The 23,232-nt window shown below is 47.8% G+C and overlaps 1 protein-coding gene across 5 annotated transcripts in view; it reads left to right on the plus strand.

Moving 5' to 3' along the window:
* The window catches only part of SLC39A11 (solute carrier family 39 member 11), a 258,953-nt gene that overhangs the window by 179,464 nt on the left and 56,257 nt on the right, over positions 1-23,232 (plus strand). For all 5 annotated transcript variants that reach the window (XM_074970758.1, XM_074970760.1, XM_074970756.1 and 2 more), the window contains one exon: positions 10,693-10,762. In XM_074970758.1, coding sequence (XP_074826859.1) covers positions 10,693-10,762 — 70 coding nt within the window. The remainder of the gene's footprint in view (positions 1-10,692; positions 10,763-23,232) is intronic.

The raw sequence follows: 23,232 nt of genomic DNA on the forward strand, positions 1-23,232 counted from the left end.
TGTTATCCTGATTTTACAGATGGGAAAACCGAGGCAGACACACCAAGACTTGCCCCGGGTCAGAACTGGGTTGTGACTCATGGATTCCTGGTTCTCAGTTCTGTGCTCAGACCACTAGATCTTGCACCTGGGGTTTACAATGTGTCCAGTATAAGGGCTTTACCACAGGAGTGCGTTGCCTCATGCCAGGTGTGCGGCGCACCAAAGGGGAGAGAGAGAGATTTATTTATTCCTGAGGGCATTCTGTGCCAAAAATTTAAAAATTCTGCACTGAAAATTTTAAAATTTTGCAAGTTTTATTTGTCAATAAGTAAATAGAGAGGCTCCAGCAGGGCAGTGGGGAGCACAGGCCACTGGCTGCATGAAGGGGGGAGATCACCCTGCAACCGCCCGCCCCCAGGACACTGACTCAGCGGTGAGGCTGCACCCAACCCTGACACAGCACAAGGCCTTGGCCTGCCCCAGAAACACCCTGGGGCTCTGTCTCTCTGCGCCAGGCACACCAGGTGTGGGGCAGGCAGGATCCAGGTGTGGGGTGCAAGGGTTCTGTGTGGGACAATCTGGGGGCAGGCAGCTCAGTGGGGGGTGTAGGTGTGGGGGGATCTGGATGCACAGAGGCTCATGGGGGGGGGGCTCCAGGTGCAGGGGCAATGGAGGAGCTTCCAGGTGAAGGTGGTTGGGACTCAGCGGAGGGGTCTGGGAGTGGGGGTCTTGGCGGGGGAGTCTGAGTGCTGGGGGAGTGGGGCTTGGTGGGGTGGGGGTCTGAGTGCAGTTAGTTGGGGGTCGGGGTGGTGTGGGGGGCTCATCAAGATGGGGGGGTGAGTGCAGGAGGCTCAGTGGGGGATGGTTTGAAGTGTAGGGGTGGGGGTCCGGAGGCAGGGGGTCTGGGTGCAGGGAGGCTCCAGATGCAGGGCTGAGGTTCAGTGGGGTTTGGGTATGGAGGGCTAGGGGGGTTCTGGATGTACCGGTTGAGGCTTGGCAGGGGTGTCTTTGTACGGGAGGTCTGGATGCACAGGGGTTGGTTGAATAGGGGAGCAGATCCCCATACAGTGACCCCTCCCCCCACAGCTGAGGAGCGATGGGGGCAGGAAGCAGGGGAGGATGCTGAGCTTTTTGCAGCTGGTGGAGGTTTCTGGGGGTGGGTCTGACACAGCCCCAGCCACTCGTTGCAGAGGAAGAGGAAGTCCCATCCTCTTCTGCCTCCAGCCCAGCCGGGATAGAAGCTGATCCCAGCTCAGGGTAGGAGCCCCGGCTGGGATGTCCCCAGCCCCGTTGTGATTTACTTCTCCGCCACCTCCTCTGGGTGCCTGACACGATGTACCTGTGCTGTTCGGGGATGGTGCGTTACTGCTCTTGCAGCTTCCCTTGCTTCCCTGTCAGAAAGTCATTTTTCTGAGGGGAAGTAAAGAAATCTGCAGGGGACATGAATTCTGCACATGTGCAGTGGTGCAGAATTGTCACAAGAATAATATTTGTACTCTTTGCCTGATGCCGTGCTGCAATGGGAGGAGCTGTGATTCTCTTGTAGAGTGTGGTTCGAAGAGTGTCTGTGTGAAAATGCCACCATCTGTCTGTACTGGTCTGCTTCCTGTGCATGCCTAGATTCAGTCCTGCTTATTTTATTGAGGAAAAAGCAGTTGTTTACTTCTCCTTACTTCTGGTAGCTCTGCAGAGCCAGCACTGCTACGGCAGATCGAGCAGGGCACCCTTCCTGAGTACCACACCATCTGCAGAATTGCTCACTAACTTCTGGTTGCAGCATCTTTACCTTGAGGGGGACGTCTCCATTGCGCCCTAATTAGATGAGTGATCCTGGGATGAGGTTGCAGGCTCTGGACGTTAGACAGAACATCCTTTTACTTGTAAATGGGGCATAATTTGATCCGGAGTGCCTGAGAGGAGACAAACATGGAACCGCACCTGAAACTCTGTTTCCAGGCTCTAATCACAAATTGAAGTCATGGCACGATGCAGTGTGTCCTGTATGGCTTTATCTAGAGTTCTCCCATGTTTGCTGTGAGCCTGGCATGCGTGTAAGATCAAAGTGCTCTGAGCTCATAAAGGTGGCGAGAGGTAGATGGCTTGAAATCAGGTCCTTCATCACTCCCATTGAAGTTAATACATAGACTTCCATTGACTTGCACGAGCTTTGGGTCAGACCGAATGTGCGTGTACACTGAGGGTCCACCCACCTGTTCTGTGAAACGGTGCTTGCCAAGCTCACTTGTGAGCATCTACACTGCAGTGGTACTCCATGCCCCATACCCATGTAGCAAGCTACCACCAGTCAGTTGTTAGGTTTTTCTGTGTAGTGATCCTTCAGCGTCGTAACTATCACGATGTTTGCTGTTTTGAAACCTTCCTTCTGGATAAGGAACTAGGTTGAAAGCCTCTCTGCAAAACCATTGCAATCCAAAAAGGCTTGTAGGTGTTCCTGTTGTTTAGTGCAGGATTAGTCCATGATCCTGGGTTAATGCATTATAAGGACAAAACATCTTGATGCATAAAACCATGCAAGCCCAAGAGAGAGGCAAAATCACGTTGCTTAGGCTAAATAAGCACTCTCTTGGCAACAGCTGAGATGGCTCTTTTGCTTCATTTTTCTCCTGAAGCTCTGATGAAAGGTGCCAGATTGACAGCATGGAGCCTGAAGTCCTTTCTATTTAGCTGCACAAGTAAGCTGCCCCAGTGCAAGCTGCTCCTCTCCCAGTGCACATGTGTGTAGCTTGAACTGCAGCATCTCCTGCTGCTCTTCCAGTCCTGGGGTACGGGCTACCAATTGCACCAGACTCACAGAATTCTAAAAATCGGAGATGCGGAGAAAGTTGTCATTGCAGGACGTCTACTACAGCTTTGTCCTATCTGCTCGTAAACCACCCAAGTGGTGGTGTTTGCTCCCTTTCCCTTGGGAACCTATTCTGTTCGCAAGTAGACCCTTTGCGGTTAGGAATTTTATCCTGGCATTCAACCTAAATTTTCCTTTTCTTTTAATTATACACTCCGAAGACTTTCTCCATGTCATGGGTGCCTACAAGATGGTGCAGTGATATTGATCAGTGCCGCCTTTTTCTTGTTGTGTCTAGGAATTGGTTTCTCAGATGTTGTCTCACTGGCAATCCAGCATGCATTAGAAAGCTGGCATCAGGGGAGGGCTTGGAGCCAGGTTTGGGAAATGAAGCTAGGATAGTACATAAAGAATTGAAAATGAATTCACCCCAAAAGCCGCCAAACTTGGCATAATTTATATTTAATAACTTATGTTCCCCTTGGTGGTGGTGTTGACGTGCCAAGCACATCTTTGGTTTATGAGAAGTCACGCCATCTCTTGAAGCTGGAGGGAGTGATTGCGGTCTTCCATTCAGGCTAAATGAGGGAACACTTAAATGCCCCTGCGTTTAGTGATAGCGATGGAAAAACACCACCGAAGGATTAGACTGCATGTAAGCCTGGGCAGTGGCTGGGTCATGTGGCCCAAGGAGTTCCTGCGGGTCTGAGGATGCAGGAACAGGGGATTGATTTGATTGCAGCTATGTGTGTCTGAATGAAACAGAAGTAGCAGAAACACCCTAGAAGCAGACAGAGAAGCTGCAAGAAAGCCAGAGAAGCCCCGGGCGCGAAGCTGAGAGAGAGCTGTTGGGCACAAGGCTGGCTGAAAGAGGCTTAGAACTGTGAGCAAAGAAGCTGGTGTTGGATTTTTCCCATGTTCCAGGACACAGGCTTTTGCACGTTCTTTATAGATAAACAGGACTGCATTAAAGAAATTTCTCACCATCATCCATTTCTCCTCCAGATGGAAACAGCCAGTTTTCAGGGTCTTGCGGGTTAACTGCTCTCGCCAAAAGGAGTAACAATAATGAAAGATGTGGGATTGTGTTAGAAGCACCTGTTCAGCCCAGACAGATTAGCGATGGCATGTTTTAGGGCAATGCTGCTCAGTCCTCAGCAGAACTGACTGACTGTGAATTCATGACTCAGCCTGATCTTCCCCCTTGGGAGCTGGTTGGAGAAGCAGCTCCATTTGTGAGTGCAGGGGGATGCTATGGTGGTCCTCTCTAATCTCAGGGTTGGAGATTTCTGATTGCACCTTATTTTTTTCTCCTCTTTCTCCCCCCCAACCCTCTGGAACTTACTGCAGATGTGAGCTTCCAGCCCTGTGAAATGGAAGGTGTTCTGGGGAAGTAGCTACCCGCAAATGCACATGGAATTTCACTACCCAATATTGTAGGCTTTCAGCTCTTCACAGTAGAGACCAGCACTGGGGAATGAATAGCATAATATATAGCGATGAACTGTTACAGTAAAGAGCAATGCATCTTGGTGTCTGAGCTGTCCTGGGGTCCAGAGATCCTTAATGTAACACTCTGGCAAGTAGATTAATCAAGGAACTTAACAGCTAGAAGCCAAGTTATACAACCATATACTTTTAAAAGCCCGAAGGGAAGTGGTCTCATTCTATGAATACTGAATCCATGTTGGGAAGCTACAGGATTCTCTCTCTCTGGTTGAAAAGGGAGCCAACCTCATGTGCATGGCACCACTTCCTGTGTGAGAAGTAACCTCATGATGCCACAAGGGGGAACAGGTGCTGCCGGGGTTGCTGTGTTGTCCTGTAGCTCAGAACGTGGCTGCTGCAGAGAGAGGAGCATCCGGTTGGTAAAACCAATCAACAGACGTGCAAGAGGAACCAGAAAGGGAAAGCTTCTTTTCTGAGTACGGGTTGCGGGGAATAATTCCCATTGAGCCCGGCTACAGTTCACCTGCAGGAAAAGAGAGAATGGTGGATGTTGGGGTAGTTCTGCCACTATCAAGGTAGTGTAGGTTTTTGAGAGGGGGCAGCTGTTACATCACCCATTTCGCCTTACGGGGAGCCATCTCTCAGGCAGGGCCATACCCTCCCCTGGAGGGCTGTTCAGTCTCGGTTTCCACCCAGCCTGTCAACCATTTGGAGAATGCAGGGATCCAGCATCAAGGAAGCACAAATTAATCTGCAGTCGCTTTTATCCTGTGCTTATAGGAAATGTTCCATTTTGCTTATTGCCTTTCTTTTTCCCTGCTCAGTTGATCTGGCTAATGAAAGAATCAATCACTTAGTTCCCATTTGCCAGAACCTTTCCAGAGCTCTGCCAAGCATGGGAAAGATGGCCCAAGGTCGAGTAATTTTGTTACAAGAACCTGCCAGAATCCGCCAGTTGCCGTGGTTTGAATTGTGGGAGGAAAACTGTGCACAAACACAGGTTCTTAAACTGAGTTTTTCAGGGTTTTCTCTCTATCTGATAAACATATGGAAACAGCATGGTGCAAGCAAATATCACGGCTAAGCCATATTTATGGTGCTTTTTATTATTTGTATCATCAGTCCGGGAACCTCTGTCATGGGCCAGGATCCCGTTGTGCTAGGCGCTGTACAAACAGAACAAAAAGAGACAGTACCTGCTTCACAGAGCTTCCACTAAACACAATAGGTAGATACAGATGGGAGGGTACAAGAAATAAGGAGGAGACACCGCTGATCAGCATGACAGGTGATGTTCTCAGCACACCAGCAGCCAAACATTGTCAAGGATTTTGAAGGCTTGGTTGTTCTTTGCCTGGGGAGCTTTGAAACCCATGCTTTTTGTGGGTAGTGCATTGTGCTCCCTTAGCTGGCCTAGGTGAAGCGCCCGTTGATGTCAGCGAAGTTGTGAGCAGTAAGCACCTCTATGTCAGACTGGTATTTTATGTAGGAGTCGTCATGCACCTTTACTCCGGGTACTTCAGAACAACGCAAACCATGTAACGTATCACATCTGAAGGGAAACATGAGCCAACACTGCGCCGTCGCAGGCAAAGAGAGTGCGTACGAAAACAACCCACGTTAAAAAGATAGCTTAATACTAAGAGACTCCAGCTACCATGGAATGACTTATAGATATGGAGTGCTCAACAGAGGAAAATCTGAGATTTAGACTACACACACACGCACACACACACACAAACACGCGCACACACACACTTGTGCTCGTGCTCCGAAAACATGTATTTGGCAGAGGAAACATTCTCAGCTAGTTCCTGAGATAGATGGTATGCATTTAGAAGGCTTGTCCCTCTTATCTCCTGCATTTGTAGTAGCTGAGGTTCCCAACTTTCCTATAAAGATGATGCCAAATGTTCATTGCTGAATGTGAAAAGGTCCCCGTGGACAGCTGATTGTATCACAAAAGCCTGAGAAGAGAGTCCAAGCTCTGAATGAGCCCTAGAGATGGAAGTAACCTCTTGACCCTCCAGTCTATTCCTCGTGGGGAGGAGTATTGATGGGGCTGTTCCAGCAAAGATGATGTGGTCACTGTTTTTCTACCTGCATTAAATTTGCCTCCAGTTTGGGTTTGTTTAAACCGGATCTGTACTGCTCCTGTTGGACTGGGATTAAGTGAAACCCTGGTTATTTTAATTTAGGGTTTAGTTCTGCCAACGTCGCTGAAACATCTGCTATAGATTGGCAATAACAAAGTCCCTAGTGGAGTTTTTGGCTCCATCACCTGGTTGCCCTTGCTGGTAATCCAATGCCAGTAATGCTTGTTAGGTTAAAGGAAGTTCTGCTCAGAGTAGAATTTTTTTTTTAAAGGGAAGGTAGGGATATGTGGTAGTTGATGTGGTGAATGTCATTCTAGTTATGGTGGGAGAGTGTTGTCAGATGACAAGGTTTTGCAGTATTTCCCAATGGCCATTGACTTTCGATGTATCTAATCGCCTTTGGAAATTTACTTTTCCATGTGGGCCTCCTTGTTGCTGAATTCTTTATCCCTGGCTTTCTTATGCTTCGGTCTGGTCTTTGTGATCTGCATTGCCCCAGGGAGGAACGCAACAATGCGGGTGGTCTTAGGCACAGGCGCTGACTTCAAAGTCGCTGGACCTTGATCCAATTCATAAGAGCTCGAAATCCTTTCACACTCTTAGCAAGGCTCTGCTCCTAAACCCTGATTATTGCATTTTTGTGCGTTTAACTGCTTCTCGTTGTAATTTTTTAAAGGTACATGTGTTGTTTTCAGAGTTTTTGTAGCTGTGTTAGTCCCAGGATGTGAGAGACACAAGGTGGGGGAGGTAATACCTTTTATGGGACCAACTTCTGTTGGTGAAAGAGAAGCTTTCAAACTACGGAGATCTTGTCACTTTCACCAGCAGAAGTTGGTCCCATGAAAGATACTCCCTCCCCCACCTTGTCTCTCAAAGACTCCTATGTTCTGTCGCGCTTCTGATAGATTTGTATTGTAATGGCCTGTGAACACGCTTCATGTGAGCTGTCTAAGGCAGTAGAATGAACTTCTCTGTATTCTAGAAGACTAATACACCAGACAACATTTTCATGTGATTGCACAGGAGAAGCTGCCCCCTAACCTGCTTCAGTATTTTACACTGCAAAAGACTCGCAGCAGCGAGTCTCAAAGCCTGGGTCGGTTGACTCGGGCTTACGCTGTGGGGCTAAAAATATCAGTGTAGGCGTTTGGGCTCGGGCTGGAGCCTGAGCTCTGAAACCAGGCGAGGGAGGGGCGTCCCCAAAACCAGAAAACTGGGATTGCTTATTTACCTGGGTTTTAAACTGTAATGATGTTTCTGTGCTTCCCCGTATCCTTCTGCCCTCACAGCTAAGTCCTGTATTTGTCTGGCCTCCAACACCATCGTATCTGAGCACCTCCTCAACAGTGAAAATAGAAGCAGCCATCTTTTTCTCTCCCTTCCTTCCCAGCCTGTAGAAGTAGTAGCTTGGTTTTGTGAAGCATTTTAAAGAAGGAAGACTGGTTTTGCATTGAACTCTGAACACAATGAGGTTGATAGCACGTTACTTTTTTCACTTAACCTTCCTTTGTGCCTGTTTGCTCTTCTCTAAAGTGCAGATCGTATTTAACTGCTTCACATGGGGGTTGCATAAATGAATGTGTTTAAGGTGCTTTGATGTCCGCTACGGAAGTGGCTGAAGATCTGAAAAGCGGTGATGTGTTATGTGGTCACTTTTTCAATATTGCAAAGAAATACTCGGCTCTGTGTGTGTGCACACCACGTGTATTTGGGTGCACGTGCATGTCATTATATCCATTCTATTTGCATCCAGGACCGACGGGCAGGAATTAGGAAGAATGGGGTGTGGAACTATTCAGGGCTCTGAAACTGTGTGTGTTGGGGGAGGGAGGGTATTATGAATCTGGACGGTTATTAATTGAGAGACTTTCAGATTCTCTCTTCTCCCAGTTGTGAGTGGAATGAGCCTGTGGCCACTGCCAATTTCTGTTCTTCATTACCTTCCTAATTTTACACTTTGGTAGAATACCTAGTTCACGGTACAGCTTCCGTCCTCACTCTGCAGCTTCTCCACCCAGCAAACAGTTCCTCACATGCCATCTGTTGATCTGAATTCCCCATTATTTGTGTTCCTGTGTATGTGTAATTTGTGTTTCTCTTCCATGAATTTCACCAGCAAGTTTCTTTCACTCCTTTTGACTCCCACTTCAGAGCATGGTAATTATTGCATTTTTCTTACCCGGTGTCTAGGCTCTTTCCATAATTTAATCACATTAGCGCTTTGGCTACCTGAGTTCTGCCCTCTGGGAGATTCACTTCTGCTCCGCGTTACGCTCAGAAAGGTAACACCAGACTTACAGCCATCCAAACCATCTCAATGGCTTTAGTCAAGGACACAGCTCCGAGCCATTAATTGTCTTTAAAGTGGAAAACCCCAAACGGTTTTGCTGAGCCACCCACCCTGCTGTGTGAATATGAAACGGGGATGTAGCTACTAAGCCCTTTATCAGCTGCAGGTGCAAACTATTTGGAAGTAGCAGCATTCGATCAGCTGTCTGTTCACATCTTGTGTTGTCTGCATATATTTCAGGGGCGATATTCTTAAACACCTCGTGGAGGCTCTATTGGCATTCTGCACAAGTGTACTATCTATCTGGCTTTGGTATTGTAATGTGCCCATCACATTAGTGTTGGATCTCAGATTGTAGTAACTCCATTTTATTCAGTGGAATTACCATACAACGGTATTATTCATCAGTGGACACTTAAAGATTTGTAACTCTGTAGCCTTACAGCTAGGACCAGCTGGTTGCTTTGGGGTTCTCTGGCCTTATCCTATATCTTTGCCCAAAATTCAAACCAAAGTTTTAGAGGTCCCAAGACCTCTGTTTCAATTTCTGCATTTTCAGCTTGGAGTGGGGAGAGGGTGAAATGGAAATGCCCAAATCTATGAAAGGAGCAGTTATGTTTTTCCAGCTGACTGGAAAGGTGAAAGACCACCATCGTCATGAAAAGACTCTGCTCTTCTGAGACTTTGAGCTGCAGTTCTCAGACACTCAAAGTTCAGTTACGTTTCAGAGAAGTGTCCAGACTATTGGGAGTTTAATCAAAGTTCCACCATCTTGGATGTTGCATCAAGATGCTTGCCCAGTAGAAGTCAGCCATTTTGTCTCTGTCTGGGGTTGTGAAAAACCCCTCTTTTACTCCAGTGTCAAATTATATAAGCAAGTCCAATTTTATTTTTGTTTTTGCTGTCTCTCACTTGGAGAGAAGCGATGGCAGACTGTCTGTTTAAAAAAAATAAATAAAGTGAACTGCAAAGAAACAAAGTTACATTGCTCTGAAAATAATGAGAGAGAATAATTTTTGTTTCGAAAGAAGAAAAAGAATTGCTGGGGGCTGGGGGGGAGGGTTGGGGAGAGTTTGTGAAGAAAATAGAAAAGGCAGGAAGTGAACTGAGAAGAATAGGCTAATTATCCAGGAGGTGCTGTAAGCATCACTTCTGTAGCTGGAACCAAAGGTACATAATGATGTCAAATTGCAGGCCTCCTGCACCTGTCTGAAGGTCTAACCACCCTTCTCTCCTACTAGACTGTGTGGCCACTGTAATTAGACAGCTTTGTGACTCCTGTAGGAAAGAAAATGCACCTGCTAGAAGAGCTCCTAGCAGAGAGTTGAGAATTCCTGTGTTTCAGTAAGCTACCAATCAACCACACCGTGAATATGCTTCCTATCTCTGTGTTGCTGTATTGTGGACACAACATGTTAGGATAGAGTAAGGTAAATGAAGTTAGCTTACCGCAGATTTCTGTTCTACTACTTAAGGAAACAAGTCTCTCTGAGCCATTGGTAGCTCATAAAGAAATGTGCTCAGCAATGTTTTTGCCCATGATTTGCAATGGGGCTTTGTTCCGTGTATGTGAGAGAGAGCGTGTGAGTTCTGATGATGATGATGAAAAATACGACACGGCTCTACAGAAACTGTCCAGCACTCTTGTAGCTGTTGTAATCTGTAACATTTTGGACTCCGGGTGCAGAATACTGGATGAGGCCTGAGTGTAAGCATGTACGGCATTTGTCTGGCTGTATTTTCAAGGAGGAGGGAATGTGCTGGTGGTAAAGCCTCTTAATTCTCCGCTGAGAGCCTGACTGATTGATTTAGCATTTCTGTGGTGCACAGCGCCACAGTATCTGAGCACCTCATCTTAAATGTAAAAAGGAAAATAAATGACATGGGTTTAACAGCCATTCGAAGAATTATGGGAGCTAAACTGGAAGATCAACCCACATCCCTGGTCTTGATTTCAGCACATTCATAGATTATGGACCAGAAGGGACTGTTGTGATTACCTAGTTTAGCAGAGGCTTGGTCTATCTAGCTGCTTGACTGATCTGAGTTTTTCAACTTTCTCTCTCTTTCAGAGGGTCTAGCTGTTGGAGTTGGATTTGGGGCTGTTGGGAAGTCAGCATCTGCAACCTTTGAAAGCGCCAGGTAAGCGACATGGCTGTTTCTGATCCCGACGTTTAAAGCTTTATGCACGCTCTTGCCTCTCAGAAATATTATTCTCGATCTTGGAATGATGCGTGAAGGTTTACGGTGTGATTGGAGATAGGAGTATGGGTTAGTTTCAGTTTGTCTGGAAAGCAGAAGAAATTCATACTGCTGTTGGACTTTTCTATTGGCTGCAGTTGAAAAGTTTTTGTCAGCGATGCCCACGCTCTGAAAGAGCTTTCCACTCCTGCTCCACTGGGCAGACAAATAGAGCTGAGGAATTGATAAAAGAGGACAGTGAACCAATAGTATTTGGCTGTTTGGGGGTAAGTCTACACTACAATTTAATTCCAGCGACTGGCCTGTGTCAGTTGACTCTGGCTCCTGAGGCTCGGCTACCGGGCTGTAAAATAGCAGTGCAGGCATATGGGCTCAGATTACTCTGCACGTTGCAGGATTGGGCCCTCAGAGAGATTCTTTCAGGGCAGATGTCATCCATTACGGAGGATAGGTCCATCAGTGGCTTTAGCCAGGATGGGCAGGGATGGTGTCCCTAGCCTCTGTTTGCCAGAAGCTGGGAATGAGTGACTGGGGATGGATCACTTGATGATTCCCTGTTCTGTTCATTCCCTCTGGGGCACCTGGCACTGGCCACTGTCGGAAGACAGGATAGTGGGCTGGATGGACCTTTGATCTGACCCAATCTGGCCGTTCTTATGTGCTGCACCATGCCTTCCTGAGCTGGTAGGAAGCAGAATCCCAGGTTGGCTTGGAGACACCGCTCTGTCATCGTGATTCTAGCCCTGACATAGGCCCAGACTTTCCAATAGCCATAGTCAGGTCATTTTAAACACATGGCATATTTTTGGAGTGGTGTTTGAACACAGAAAAACTGAATCAGGGAAGGGTTTTAAAGAGCATCTGTCTCTCCAGTGCGCACACCTGAAGATGAGGAGTTGCCAAAGTGATGCTCCAATGCCCACTAAACGAGCACCTGAGTGACTCTGATGTTTGCCGTGGAGATGTTCAGCCATTGAACCATGTCGTAGCGCAGCGCTCCTCGCCCCCAGCAGCCGCTGCTTTCCTTGGGCGTGTTAATGATTAATGTCAGAGATGAACAGGAGAGCTGTGTGCATCTCGGTGGGGGAGAAGCATCGATCTTCCAGGCGGTGCCAGCTTTTCCCTCTGCCCTTCGTTTAATAATATCATTTAGCTGCCTCGAATTTCCTTCAAGCCCTCATCAGCGTGTCTCCAGTGCGGAGGAGTTTGATTTGACATGGCTGAAATTCTGACGGCTCTTCCCACCCTGGGTGCCTTTCCCCAGGGTTTAGTCAGAAATGAATGCATCAGCTGTCAGTGGGACCTGCGTCCTGCTCTCCTCTCCTGAGGCCCAGCCAGGCCGGGGTGGAGGAGCTAGCAACTTCAGATTAATTAACCAAATGGACTGAAGGGCGATCGTAGCAAGCGGCTCACTTGTGCGGGCGTCGCTCTGTTGCACTGGGGACCTGGGTGGGGGAGTCCCTCTGTAGTCTTCTCTGCTTCAGAAATGTGCAAAACGTTAAGCAGCTTGCCTAGGAGGAGCCTCTCGGCTTGCTTCCGTCAGTCTAGCTGGAAATTGGCTCCCCTGAGGAGCAGGCAGTGCTGCGGGGTGACAACAAATCTGTTTAAATGTGAGCATTCTCCCCTCCAGGCTGCTCGCTGCTAAGGCCTTGCTCACGCTAGTCATCCTGCAGATGACCATCATTGCTGCCAGCTCAGGGCAGGTCTGCGTGGCAAGTTAGAAAACCCTAGCGTGCAATCGGCATTCATGCTCTTATTGGTGGAGCAGCACCTGTGGGAAACTTTTAAAGAGAAGAAGAAAGTCTAAAATGTGTAGATAAGGTGTAGACCAGTAGGCAGATGCATGAGCTGGGGAATAAAACTGGAGTGTAAATGCTGGCCTAGTTCTTCTCCTCAGGCCCAGCTATATTAACTTAAAGGAGATTCCAAAGCAGGGTCAGAGTAACACAAACTACTCGCAACAGCCGGTGGAGACATGTCCAGCTTTCAGCAAGCAAGGAATGGGAGAGGACGTATCTTTCCCTTTAAGGGTATGTCTACATTGCCAAAAAACAAAATAAAAAGAACATGGCCACAAGTCCCAGAGCCCAAGTCTCCCACCTCAGCCTCCTGGAGCTCATGCTGTGGTGTTACAAATAGTCGTGTAGACGTTCCCCTAGGGCTCGGAGACCCAACCCCGTCCCCGGTTTTCAGAGCCCAAGCTGCAGTCTGAGCGGGAACGACTTTGCAGCTATTTTTAGTGCCGTAGCAAGAGCCTGAGTCAATTGAGCTGGCTCTGAGACTCGCTTCTGCAGGTCTTTTCTTGCAGTGTAGACATACCCTTGGACCCAGGATCCCAGAGGGGTGGCGCCTCGGAGCCTGAGTCAAGCCAGGACCCAGGATTCAAGCCCTATTGCTTTGGAGTTCAAACTTGGATGCAGCACATAGCAAATCTTAAGGCCTGCTGGTCAGAATGGAGCAAGGAAGGAAGCAGGAGCGGCAGGTGAACAAAGCAAATGTGCTTTTTATACGTGCCCCGGTGGCCATTTTCACACATCACGAGCGTTTGCTTTTAGGAGGAATTTAGGATCAGTCTTAAGGGGAGTCTTAAGTGCAGCCCCCCTGGACTTGTGTTCTGGGAGTTCACCAAAAGTATCCCATGGGCCAGCTTGCTTTGTCCTCTGGCCAGTCAAGTTTCCCCCACACCGCACCAGGAACAAAGGGCAAGACCAACCATGTTTTGGGAGAGAGTCTGGGATAGGGGTGGCTGCATAACGCAGTGTAGATGCTGGAGCCCCAGGTTGGGACCCAGGGTTCGATAGTTCCTAATCTGGGGTTACAAATGAGTGTAGACGCTCACGCCTAGGTTAACAAACCCAGGGTCTGCTACCTCAAGTTCCACGGCGGTGTAGACATAGTGACCTCTCCCATCAGGTTCCCCTGCACAGAGGGTTACCTGGATTGTCCTCTTCTCAAGCTGAGCCAGGAGGATTCCTTTATATATGGTTCAGCAGGTAGTCTGATGATACTTAGTCCATTGACCCTTCTCCATCGTGTGTCCCATCTAGCACTACAACTCCCAGCAACCCCTGGTCTTAAAGGAGCGATGTCTCTGTAACAGATACGTTGGCTGCACCTACGCTGTTACAAAGGGCAAAGAGGTCATTGCTCCGCTATGTGATTTCTGCTTCCCTCCCGTCAATAAACAGTGAGAGCCCCAATAGCTGTCAGTTTGTTCCCCAGCTCCCCTTAAGACTGATCCTAAATTCCTCCTAAAAGCAAACGCTCGTGATGTGTGAAAATGGCCACCGGGGCACGTATAAAAAGCACATTTGCTTTGTTCACCTGCCGCTCCTGCTTCCTTCCTTGCTCCATTCTGACCAGCAGGCCTTAAGATTTGCTATGTGCTGCATCCAAGTTTGAACTCCAGTGAGACTAGTGACTTGACAGAGATTATGAGTGTGAGTGAGCGTAGCAGGTTGCAGAAGTGGCAGTAACTCTGCCGGATTTCAGGTTGCCAAAGTAAGCCCAAGAGCTTTAAAAAGAAAAACAGCCCTACAGTTTTAGCTGAGCCTTTAGATGTGACTGCTGTTCCTTTCCATCTTTGCAGCCTGTTTCTCACAGAGCCACCGTGTAATTGAGTTGGAGAGAAGTATGTTTCTAGTTGAGGTTCTTTCCCCCCCAGGAGAATTAAAAGGCACACGGTAATCTTTCTAACCTAAATAATGAATTTGGATGAGGAGTCTTCCATCTTTCCTACTTCCTGAAGGAGTTCAGAGCTATCACTCCTGCTTTCATGAACATTCCTCTGCCAGGCATCCTGCTTTAGTAGATAGAGAAAATTATATAACCTGCTACAGCAAACTTCTCTTCGATTGGGAGCAGTAATGATGCTCCTCCATCCTTACCTACAGTCTCCTTTTTAGTCCGCTCCCGGGCTTCCACCCGGCTCTGCCAATAGATCTCCATCTTCACTTGCAGTAACGCTTGCTGGGTTTTGGACTTCCCCAGAGCAGTGCCAATATATCTGAGTCCTCTTATGCAAAATCCCATTATTCCTGTTCAGATCTGAGCCGCAGCTGCTAATTTGGTTGGATTGTGGAACAATGAGTGGCGGTTTTGTGCTTTGGACCCATTGTTCACCAGGGATTGGGATGCTCATCTGCCAAAGGGCTTAGGGAGTCTTTACTTGTATTTCCAAACTGTATGTTGCCTGACCTTACTGAATGAGGGAAGTGGAAGCAGTCATACTCAGAATACTCATTGCAAACATAAATCAAGCCTGCTGCAGCTGGCCGGAGCTGGGACTGCTCAGCTGATTGTATACATTGAATAAAGAAAGGGAGGGGGCGGGTAAACAGACAAGAATACTAGAAGCAGAAGGAGCTGGGTGGGTCTGGCCCAGCTCTGGAGTAGAGCAACTTGTGCCTCTCGCTGGCTGATTTGTAAATGACGTCCATGCATGTCGCAGCGAGGCTGCTTTAGTTCCCTCCTGAGCAGTGCTTAATTTGTGCCAGGGCTGAGCCCCAGCACCTCTGGGCTTGGCAGTTCATAGCCCTGGCAACTCTGGGCTTGCTGCATCAGTTATGAATAAGGCTATGATTTAGTCACGGGTATTTTTAATAAAAGTCATGGACGGGTCACGGGCAATAAACAAAAAGTCATGGCCTACGACATGTCCATGACTTGTACTATAAATACCCCTGACTAAATCTTAGGTGCTCTGGGGGGCCTCCAGGATGCTGCCGGTGCTCTGGCGGGGTGCTCCAGCGGACGCTGCTGCCGGGGGCGGGGGGGGAGCGTGACCTCGTGAAAGACTCTCGGCCTTAGTTATGAATGTAAAAAAATTGCTTGAGCCTCGCCACCTCTTTCCTTACAAATAAGCACGAACCCTGAGTGCCAGCATCATGTGGACCTGTGGGGCGTGATACTAGGGGATGGCCTTCTAACCTCCCCTGCAGCAGCAGCCGGCAGAGCTGCCAAGTAGCCAATGTGAACCCCGAACCTGGCTTATCAAGTTAAACCTCAGGTGGTCCTGACGAGTTCACCCTGATGCTTCCATTGTGCCTCTCGTTGCCTGAAGGATGCTGGGTGGGGCGTGCATTGCCCATCGCAGTTGAGCTGCTATTTTAAAAGCTTGTTTGCAAACGTCTGGGTTTTATGGTCAGGCACAGAAGCAGGTTTAACAATTCTGTGGCTGCGAAAGCTTCATAGTTATCTGCAGGAATAGAACCCAGGATCACCTTCCCCCCAAACAGTGGCCTTTCCCACTCCGATAAAGAAGGGTTCCCCATTAGCTGTCGCACCAGTAGCTGGTTGACTTTTGAAATGGAAATTTTTTGGTCAGATTTTTTTGTTTGTTTGTTTTTTTTTTTCCTTGGGTTTTTTTTATTTTTGTTTCGGGGCGGGGGGGAGGGAGCCACTCTTTGCAAAACATCTTTGAAATGTTCTGCCTTTTTGACAGAAACTGAAAGAAAAGATTGGCTTTGTGGATTTTTTTAATGTTTTCATTCCTTTTCCTTTTCCATTCTCATTGTTTTTGTACACCTTCATGTTCCATCTTTGGCTCTTGTGTCTGTCTTGTCTTGTCTTTGTGAATTTTTTATTGACATTGTTAGACTAGCTTGCTCTCATTCGTTTGTGTGTGTTCCATCATTTACTTCTCCATGTTTGGTTGCTGAAGTTTTTTGTTTTTTTTTCCCTTTGTTCAGTCAGCCATCCCTATGCCTTCCTTTTCTTGTGAGTGCTCTTGTTGGCCATTGCACGTTTCTGCTTTCATTGGTTGGGAGTTGCTGTACCTTTCTTTTGCGTGTTCTGTCATTGTACCTTTCTCTTTTTCCTCTGCTCAGTCGTTGGTCATTATACCTGATTCTTTTGTTGTGTTGAGTTGCCATCCTCGGATTCCCACCCCCTCTCCTCCTCATCCTCCTTGCTTTCTTGGAGGGGGTGGCGGGGGAGAGAGGTGTATTGCAAATTTTGACTGGTCAGCTTAGTCATGTGATGGGAATTTTTTCCTAAGCAATATTTCCATTTCAGAAATGTTAATAAAAATGTTGCCGAATATTTTGAAAATTAAAAAAAATCCTGTTTGAGGACTAAGAAGACAAAATGTTAATGATTTGGGGAGATATTACAACCGGTTCTAGTCCCGGCCTCAAGTGCCAGTGTAGTCTGCCCAAGATTCCCCACCAGTCCTTCCACGTTCCAGAGCTAGCGAGAAATCTCTAACCCACATCCAGGAGTGACAGAAGCTCTCTAAAAAAGCCCCCCTGGCACCAAACTGTGGCCCCGCCCCCCTGCACTGCACCTTCCCCCCCAAGCCCTTGTGCCACGCCATCCCCCTGCCCTCATACCACCCCTTCCCCTGTGGCCCTGCCCTGCGCTGCCTCTTCCCCCCAAGACCCTGCCCACTTCCCCCCGTTGCTTGCCCTTATGGCCGGTAAAAAGTGGAAGGGCCTAGCCCTCCAACTTTTAAAAGTGGTGGGTCCCTGCCCTCCCCGTTCCAGCACCCCTGCCCCCATCCCTGGCCCACACCCCATTAACATGAAGTCGTCTTCCTCAGGTGCAAAACCTGCCCTCAAAACTAACCCTGCCTTGGAGCACCAAAAGGGCTCCTTCCCCAAACCTGACCCTCACCTGGGGAGCCCCTATCAGCTTCAACCCTAATGCACACCTGGCCTCCTCAGTCATCCCTGATCCAGCCCCCTCTGGCCTCCCCCACACTAGCCCAGGGAGCCTCTGCCAGCCCCAGCCCTGACCTGCACCCAGCATGTCGGCCATTTTTCTCAGGCTCCCCTGGGCCACAGTCCAGGGCAGGTGTATCTGCCTTTTTGAAAGCTTGTTCTGAACGTGAATAGTGAATTGCCCCTCTGGCTCCCTGGCTTCATTAGTCAGAAGAGCAAGAGTTTTCACAGCAGACAAAACACCCTTGTTCTCTCAGGTGTGATAGTGTGAATATTTCCACCCTGTTACTGAGAAGTATGAACCCAGTGGAGATTACCAGTGACCTGGGGTTCGTTTCACTTCATTTTCTTTGCACTGCCTCCTTGTGGTCTTCTAAACTGGGACTGTTGCTAATGGGCTGTTGATAGCTGTAAATCTGTGGGGATGTGACCTATTCTCTCCTGTCCCAAACCATTTTCCTCTCCTCCTGTTACACCCTCTGACTCTGCAAAGTCCCTCTTTTCAGCGGCCATGCTGCTAGCCAGAGGGATCGCTTTTTGCTGTGGGGCGAGTCACTCTGATGCACCTATCCTAGGGTCTGGACACACTCAGCTTGTCTTCAGATATGACTTCACTGTCCAGTTAACTTGAGTTGTAGCTGCAGTCCCGTTCACACCCTTCGCTTGAGTGTGGCGGTGCTTTTAGCTCAGATGGGCCGGTCCGTCAGGGAGTAGAAGCTACAGCTCGAATGAGCGCAACTCATCAGCTGCTAACACAACCCTGCTGCCATGTGGGCTCAGGCTAGTTCCAGCTGCGTGGTGCTGCTGTGCCTTCCTACAATCCCCCCCAGGTGCCCAGAAAGGACAGGCAAGAGCTCCCACACTTCACTGGGCAAGAACCCTGGAGCAGCTCAGCTTTCACTGCCATGCTAAGAACCATGGGAGAGGTCCCCAGAAGTCTTAGCAACACCCATGTAGCATTAATGTGGACAAAGCAGCTCGAATGTTATTGACAGCGTGTCTGCCCCCGCCTGCGCTAGGCTACCTTGAGTGTCGATAACTCGAGTTAACTCTGCAGGGAAGACGTATCCAGTGTGCCCACAGCACTCCCAGCCCCTGTCAGCCCCATATGCCCTCCACGATAGTACACAGCACTACCCCATAAGTACGCCTAGCCCCTATATGCCTGGGAAGCAAAAGGCAGAGAAATGAGTCAAATCCAGACCACCCGCAAGGCATCATCAAACCCTTCTGGCTTTGTATTTGAATTTTATAGCAGAGACTAACGACCACTAAGCAGTGCCCCCTGCCATTCATTCAATAGACCCACCTGTTACTTGAAGTGGCTTGGGGTATGCAGCATATTCAGCCTGTGAAGTAAGCCTCAAGGCTTTTCTCTACCATAGAGCAAGGAGATGTTGCTTCACAGCACTGCCTTATTATTTCCATACTTTTAGGGGGAGTCCCAGGCCTAGAGCTGGACGTGGCTTTCAGAACAGCCCAAGTCCCTCTTTCGGCTCCATAGGACTGCATGTCCTTGGGCTCTTGAAAGAGGCAAAGTCCACTGCAGGCGGAATCAAAACCTTAAATGCAAGAGAAGCTCCCTGACGGTGCATGTGTGTTACATACAGAGCAGCCCTGGAGCCATGGTCTGAATTGAGGATTGAGAGTTACCGATAATAGAGCAGTAGTGGTCTGAATGTGCACCTAGGCGTATAGGAAATTTGGATCCTTACGAGAGAGAAAATGCAATATGCTGGTTTATAGAAACCTCCTCTCTCCAACCTTCTGAAATAAAAGGCTCCTCATAAAGTCTATAGAGACTCCTGAGATGTGCTAACAAAGGGGCTTTTTTCTTCAGAGACTGCTCAGTAAAAGCGAAGAAGACAGAAGCAGCTGGTTCTTTCTCTGTATTTAAAGCAGCATTAATCATGTTAGATGAAAGCTGGAATCTGGTCCATGAAGAATATCAATGCAAATTTAACAGGCTGCAAAAGAGAAGGGGAAATAACTTAATCACCATCCATCTGTTTAACAATGTCATCTGCCAATAGAACAAGACCTGGCTTGATCTAGTCGTTCGTCCTCGAGTATGTGTTGAAGGGTCCAAGAGTTCCGTTTTAAGCCATTGCTGAATTTTGGGGACAGGAACAATGCTGCCCTCTCACCAGCCACTGAGGACTGTAGAGAGGCAAAGCAAATGGTGGGTTAGCTAACAAATGCAGCTAGGCAAGAAACAATCTTCTTGAACTACTTCCATCTATATAAAGTCTAATAACAGTCGAGGAAGTGGAACAGCTGGCCAGGTGTGGAAGTGGACTTGTCATGACTGGAGATGGGTAAAGATGAGACATCCTTCTGGCAGGATGAAGATAGATGGGAGGGGTCCCTTTTAGCTCAAATGGACCTACCTGTACTTCAGAGCAATTGGCATACTGGGGGATAACAGACCAGTGTGGTGGGGTTGGAGTTTTTTTTATAAATCTGTGGGTATTTGGTTTGGTAACTTCTACTAGAACGTAATGTTTAACTGCCTTGGTGCTGAATAATAATCTTGCCTTTTGTGGAGTGGCCGTGCAGTGTTAAAACTCTATAAGCCACGTGCACAGGGAAGCTCTCTGTGACGTAGTACTGAAATGCTACCCCCTCCAAAGTGAAAGGCAGCAACCGTCCAGTAGCTCAGGACTGCACAAGTCCATGTATTAGGAAGTGACACATACTTTGTCCAGCAGAGAATGACGTTGGAGTGACTGATTTGGAACTTGGCTAGGAGAATGAGTTTCGCTTTCTCTGCACTGGCATAAATGCCTCCTCGGGATCTTGGATCACAGATTGAGGACCTGGGTCACGTGGCATATCCATAAGGTTTCTGATTTTAGGTTTTAAGTTATAAACCCTGATAAAATACCCCCGATCCAAAAAAAAAAAAGGGGTGGATGGGGGTGGGGGTGGGGAAATAGGTGTTTGTTGGACGAAAACTGGAAAAAACCCAGAAATGGTTACATGTATCTAAGGGCATGTCTACCCAGAGCAGTAAAGTGGACTCTGGGGATGTTATTTCTAAAGCGCACTAACGTGTTGCAGTTAATTGTTCCGTGTAGAACAGTGGTTCTCAACCTTTCCAGACAACTGTCCCACTTTCAGGAGTCTGATTTGTCTTGTGGACCCCCAAGTTTCACCTCACTTAAAAACTACTTGCTTACAAAATTGGACATAAAAATACAAAAGTGTCACAGCCACACTTACTGACAAATTGCTGACTTTCTCCTTTTTACCATCTAATTATAAAATAAATCCACTGGAACATAACTATTGTACTTACATTTCAGTGTCTAGTATACAGAGCAGTATAAACAAGTCATTGAATGAAATTTTAGTTTGTACTGACTTTGCTCGTGCTTTTTATGTCACCTGTTGTAAAACTAGGCCAATATCAAGATGAGCTGATGTACCCCGTGGAAGACCTCTGTGTACCCCCAGGGGTACGTGTAACCCTGGTTGAGAACTGCTGGTGTGGATGCTGCTGGTGCACACTGAAGGTTCCCTAGTGTGTTTTAACATTGTACTGTTTTAAACAGTAATAGGTTAAGGTGTATGAGGAAATGTTACGAAGCGATTACTCATTACAGTATACAAAGAGAGAGCCCTGAAAAACCCTGATTTTTTGGACATCTACATAAAACTCAAACACTGCTGAAAAGAAACCCTGAAAAAGGAAATTAATAAACCCCAAAGAACAGAAGCTCTATGTACCTTGCAATGTCATACCCTCTAACACCGGGCTCTGGCTTTCAGTCAGTACTGACTCATACCCTTAATGCTGCAGCTTTTAGACTTTGCTTGGCAAACTCCCATCCAAAAATTAATCCAAGCCTGCTTAGCTTGTGAGATCTCTCAAGCTCTTCATATAAACTGGTGTATCTGCAGAAATGTTGTTTGTTCATTTAAATTAGGGAAAGGGAAGAATTAAAATACTCCCCCCCCCCCTTAAAAAATCCCTTGGATCAATCTGGCTAAATCTCTGTCGTAGGATCATTTTCTTTTTCTAATGCAGCCATGAAGAACCTCACTGAACTGTTCCCAGAGGACTGCAATACTTCATCAAAAATTAACCATTCTTCAGCTCAGGAATGGGTTGTGGGAGCGGGTGAACTTGAGTCATGTGACGTAAGGAATGTGCTGCCAAGAGATATATTACAAGCATTACACACAAGAGCTCCGGGTGGGGAGAATAATTCTCAGATTCCTCCCCAAGCTCCATGTGGCCTTTCATAGTGGTGGGGGGAAAAATGAGCAGTTGAGGGCAGCGATGGGAAAAAACGAGCACAAGCCGAGAGGATATTTTTGGGGCTCATGGTCCATGCTTCTCCATCACAAAAGGTCAGGATCACCTGTTTCTAAGTCTCCATTCTATTCTGCCGCTCATTGTCAAGGCTCAGTTCTTAGAACGCTCGATTTAATTAGCAACCACTGTAATAAAGATCTACCCTCTCCACGAAGGTCCATGATGAGTTAATCTTTTACCAGCGAAAGTGGAAATCCAGGGTCGTTCAAAGGGTTGGCTCTGACAGTGAGGTACGGCTGCCATCCTCTCTAGGATGCCAGCTGGACTTTGGCTCCAGGTTTGTAGCAAGTGAAGTGTGTTGGCGGTGTAAGTGAGAGGAGGTGGCGGCTCCCCCTTATTTCTTGACAGTAAGCATCCACATGGCAAAAGCCTGCATCACGTGTGGTATTAACTGTTGACCGTCTCAGGGGAGAGGCTGAGGGCTGAATAGTCTGTGGAGAACCTTCTCTCCCAGCTTGGTGATCTCCCAGGTCGGCTTGAATTATACTTGCCTGGTTTGTGGCTGGGAGGTAGTATCTGTGCGTGCAGCTATATGGCTTCCATCACGGCAGTGTTTGAGCTCTGCACTAAGGTATTTATCCTCCCAACAGGCTGGTATCTGCCTTTTAGAGACTGGGGGACTGAGGCACAGGTTGATTAAGGGTTGGATCTCAACATCCTCCACTCCAGGCGCAGTCAGTGGGCACGCAACATGTTTGAAAATCCAGCCCTAAGTGACTAGGCCAAGGTCACACAGGGAGTATGTGGCAGAGCTGGGACTTGAGCCCTGATCTACTATTTTCCAGGACTGTGCCTTAACTACAAGGCCATCTTTCCTCTTCTTTCCCTAAGGGCTTGTCTAAACGAACAGTAGGTGCGTGGCAAACTAGCATGCGAATCTAAAGAGCACTAGTGTGCCATGCGCTAGCTATAAGTGTGGACCCTGCTGCAGCCCAGTAAAAGTTCCTGTTTCAGAGTGGAGTAAATCAAAGTGCACTAGGGACTTGCAGTGCACAGTAGCAGGGTTCCCATGGACACTCAGATTCACACCCCAGCTTGCTGCACGCAAACTGTTCACCTAGACAAGCCCTAAGAGTCTTGATCCAGCAGCTATTCTCAGATGCATTTTCTCCTGGAAAAACAAACACACACTTGCTCTGTGTGTGTGCTGCACTTTTGGATCCCAGGGCAGCGTGTGATCCCATCGCAAGAAGGGGACCAAAGACTAGAGAGCTAGTATTGTGCTTGAAAGGGAACTACGGCCTGTTGCAATAGAAGAGAGCTAGTGCACCTGCTTCCATTCAGGTTGAATAATTTGTGCCCATCTGTGGGATCACACATGGCTTATCTTGCTTGTCTTTGGCTGGCATATTCCCTTCCTCTACATTGATTTCCTCCTGCTGATGAATGGAGTGAAAACCCTGGCGTTGTCACGTATTCTTTGT

This window comes from Natator depressus, chromosome 14 (assembly GCF_965152275.1).
Source record: "Natator depressus isolate rNatDep1 chromosome 14, rNatDep2.hap1, whole genome shotgun sequence".
NCBI lineage: Eukaryota > Metazoa > Chordata > Testudines > Cheloniidae > Natator > Natator depressus.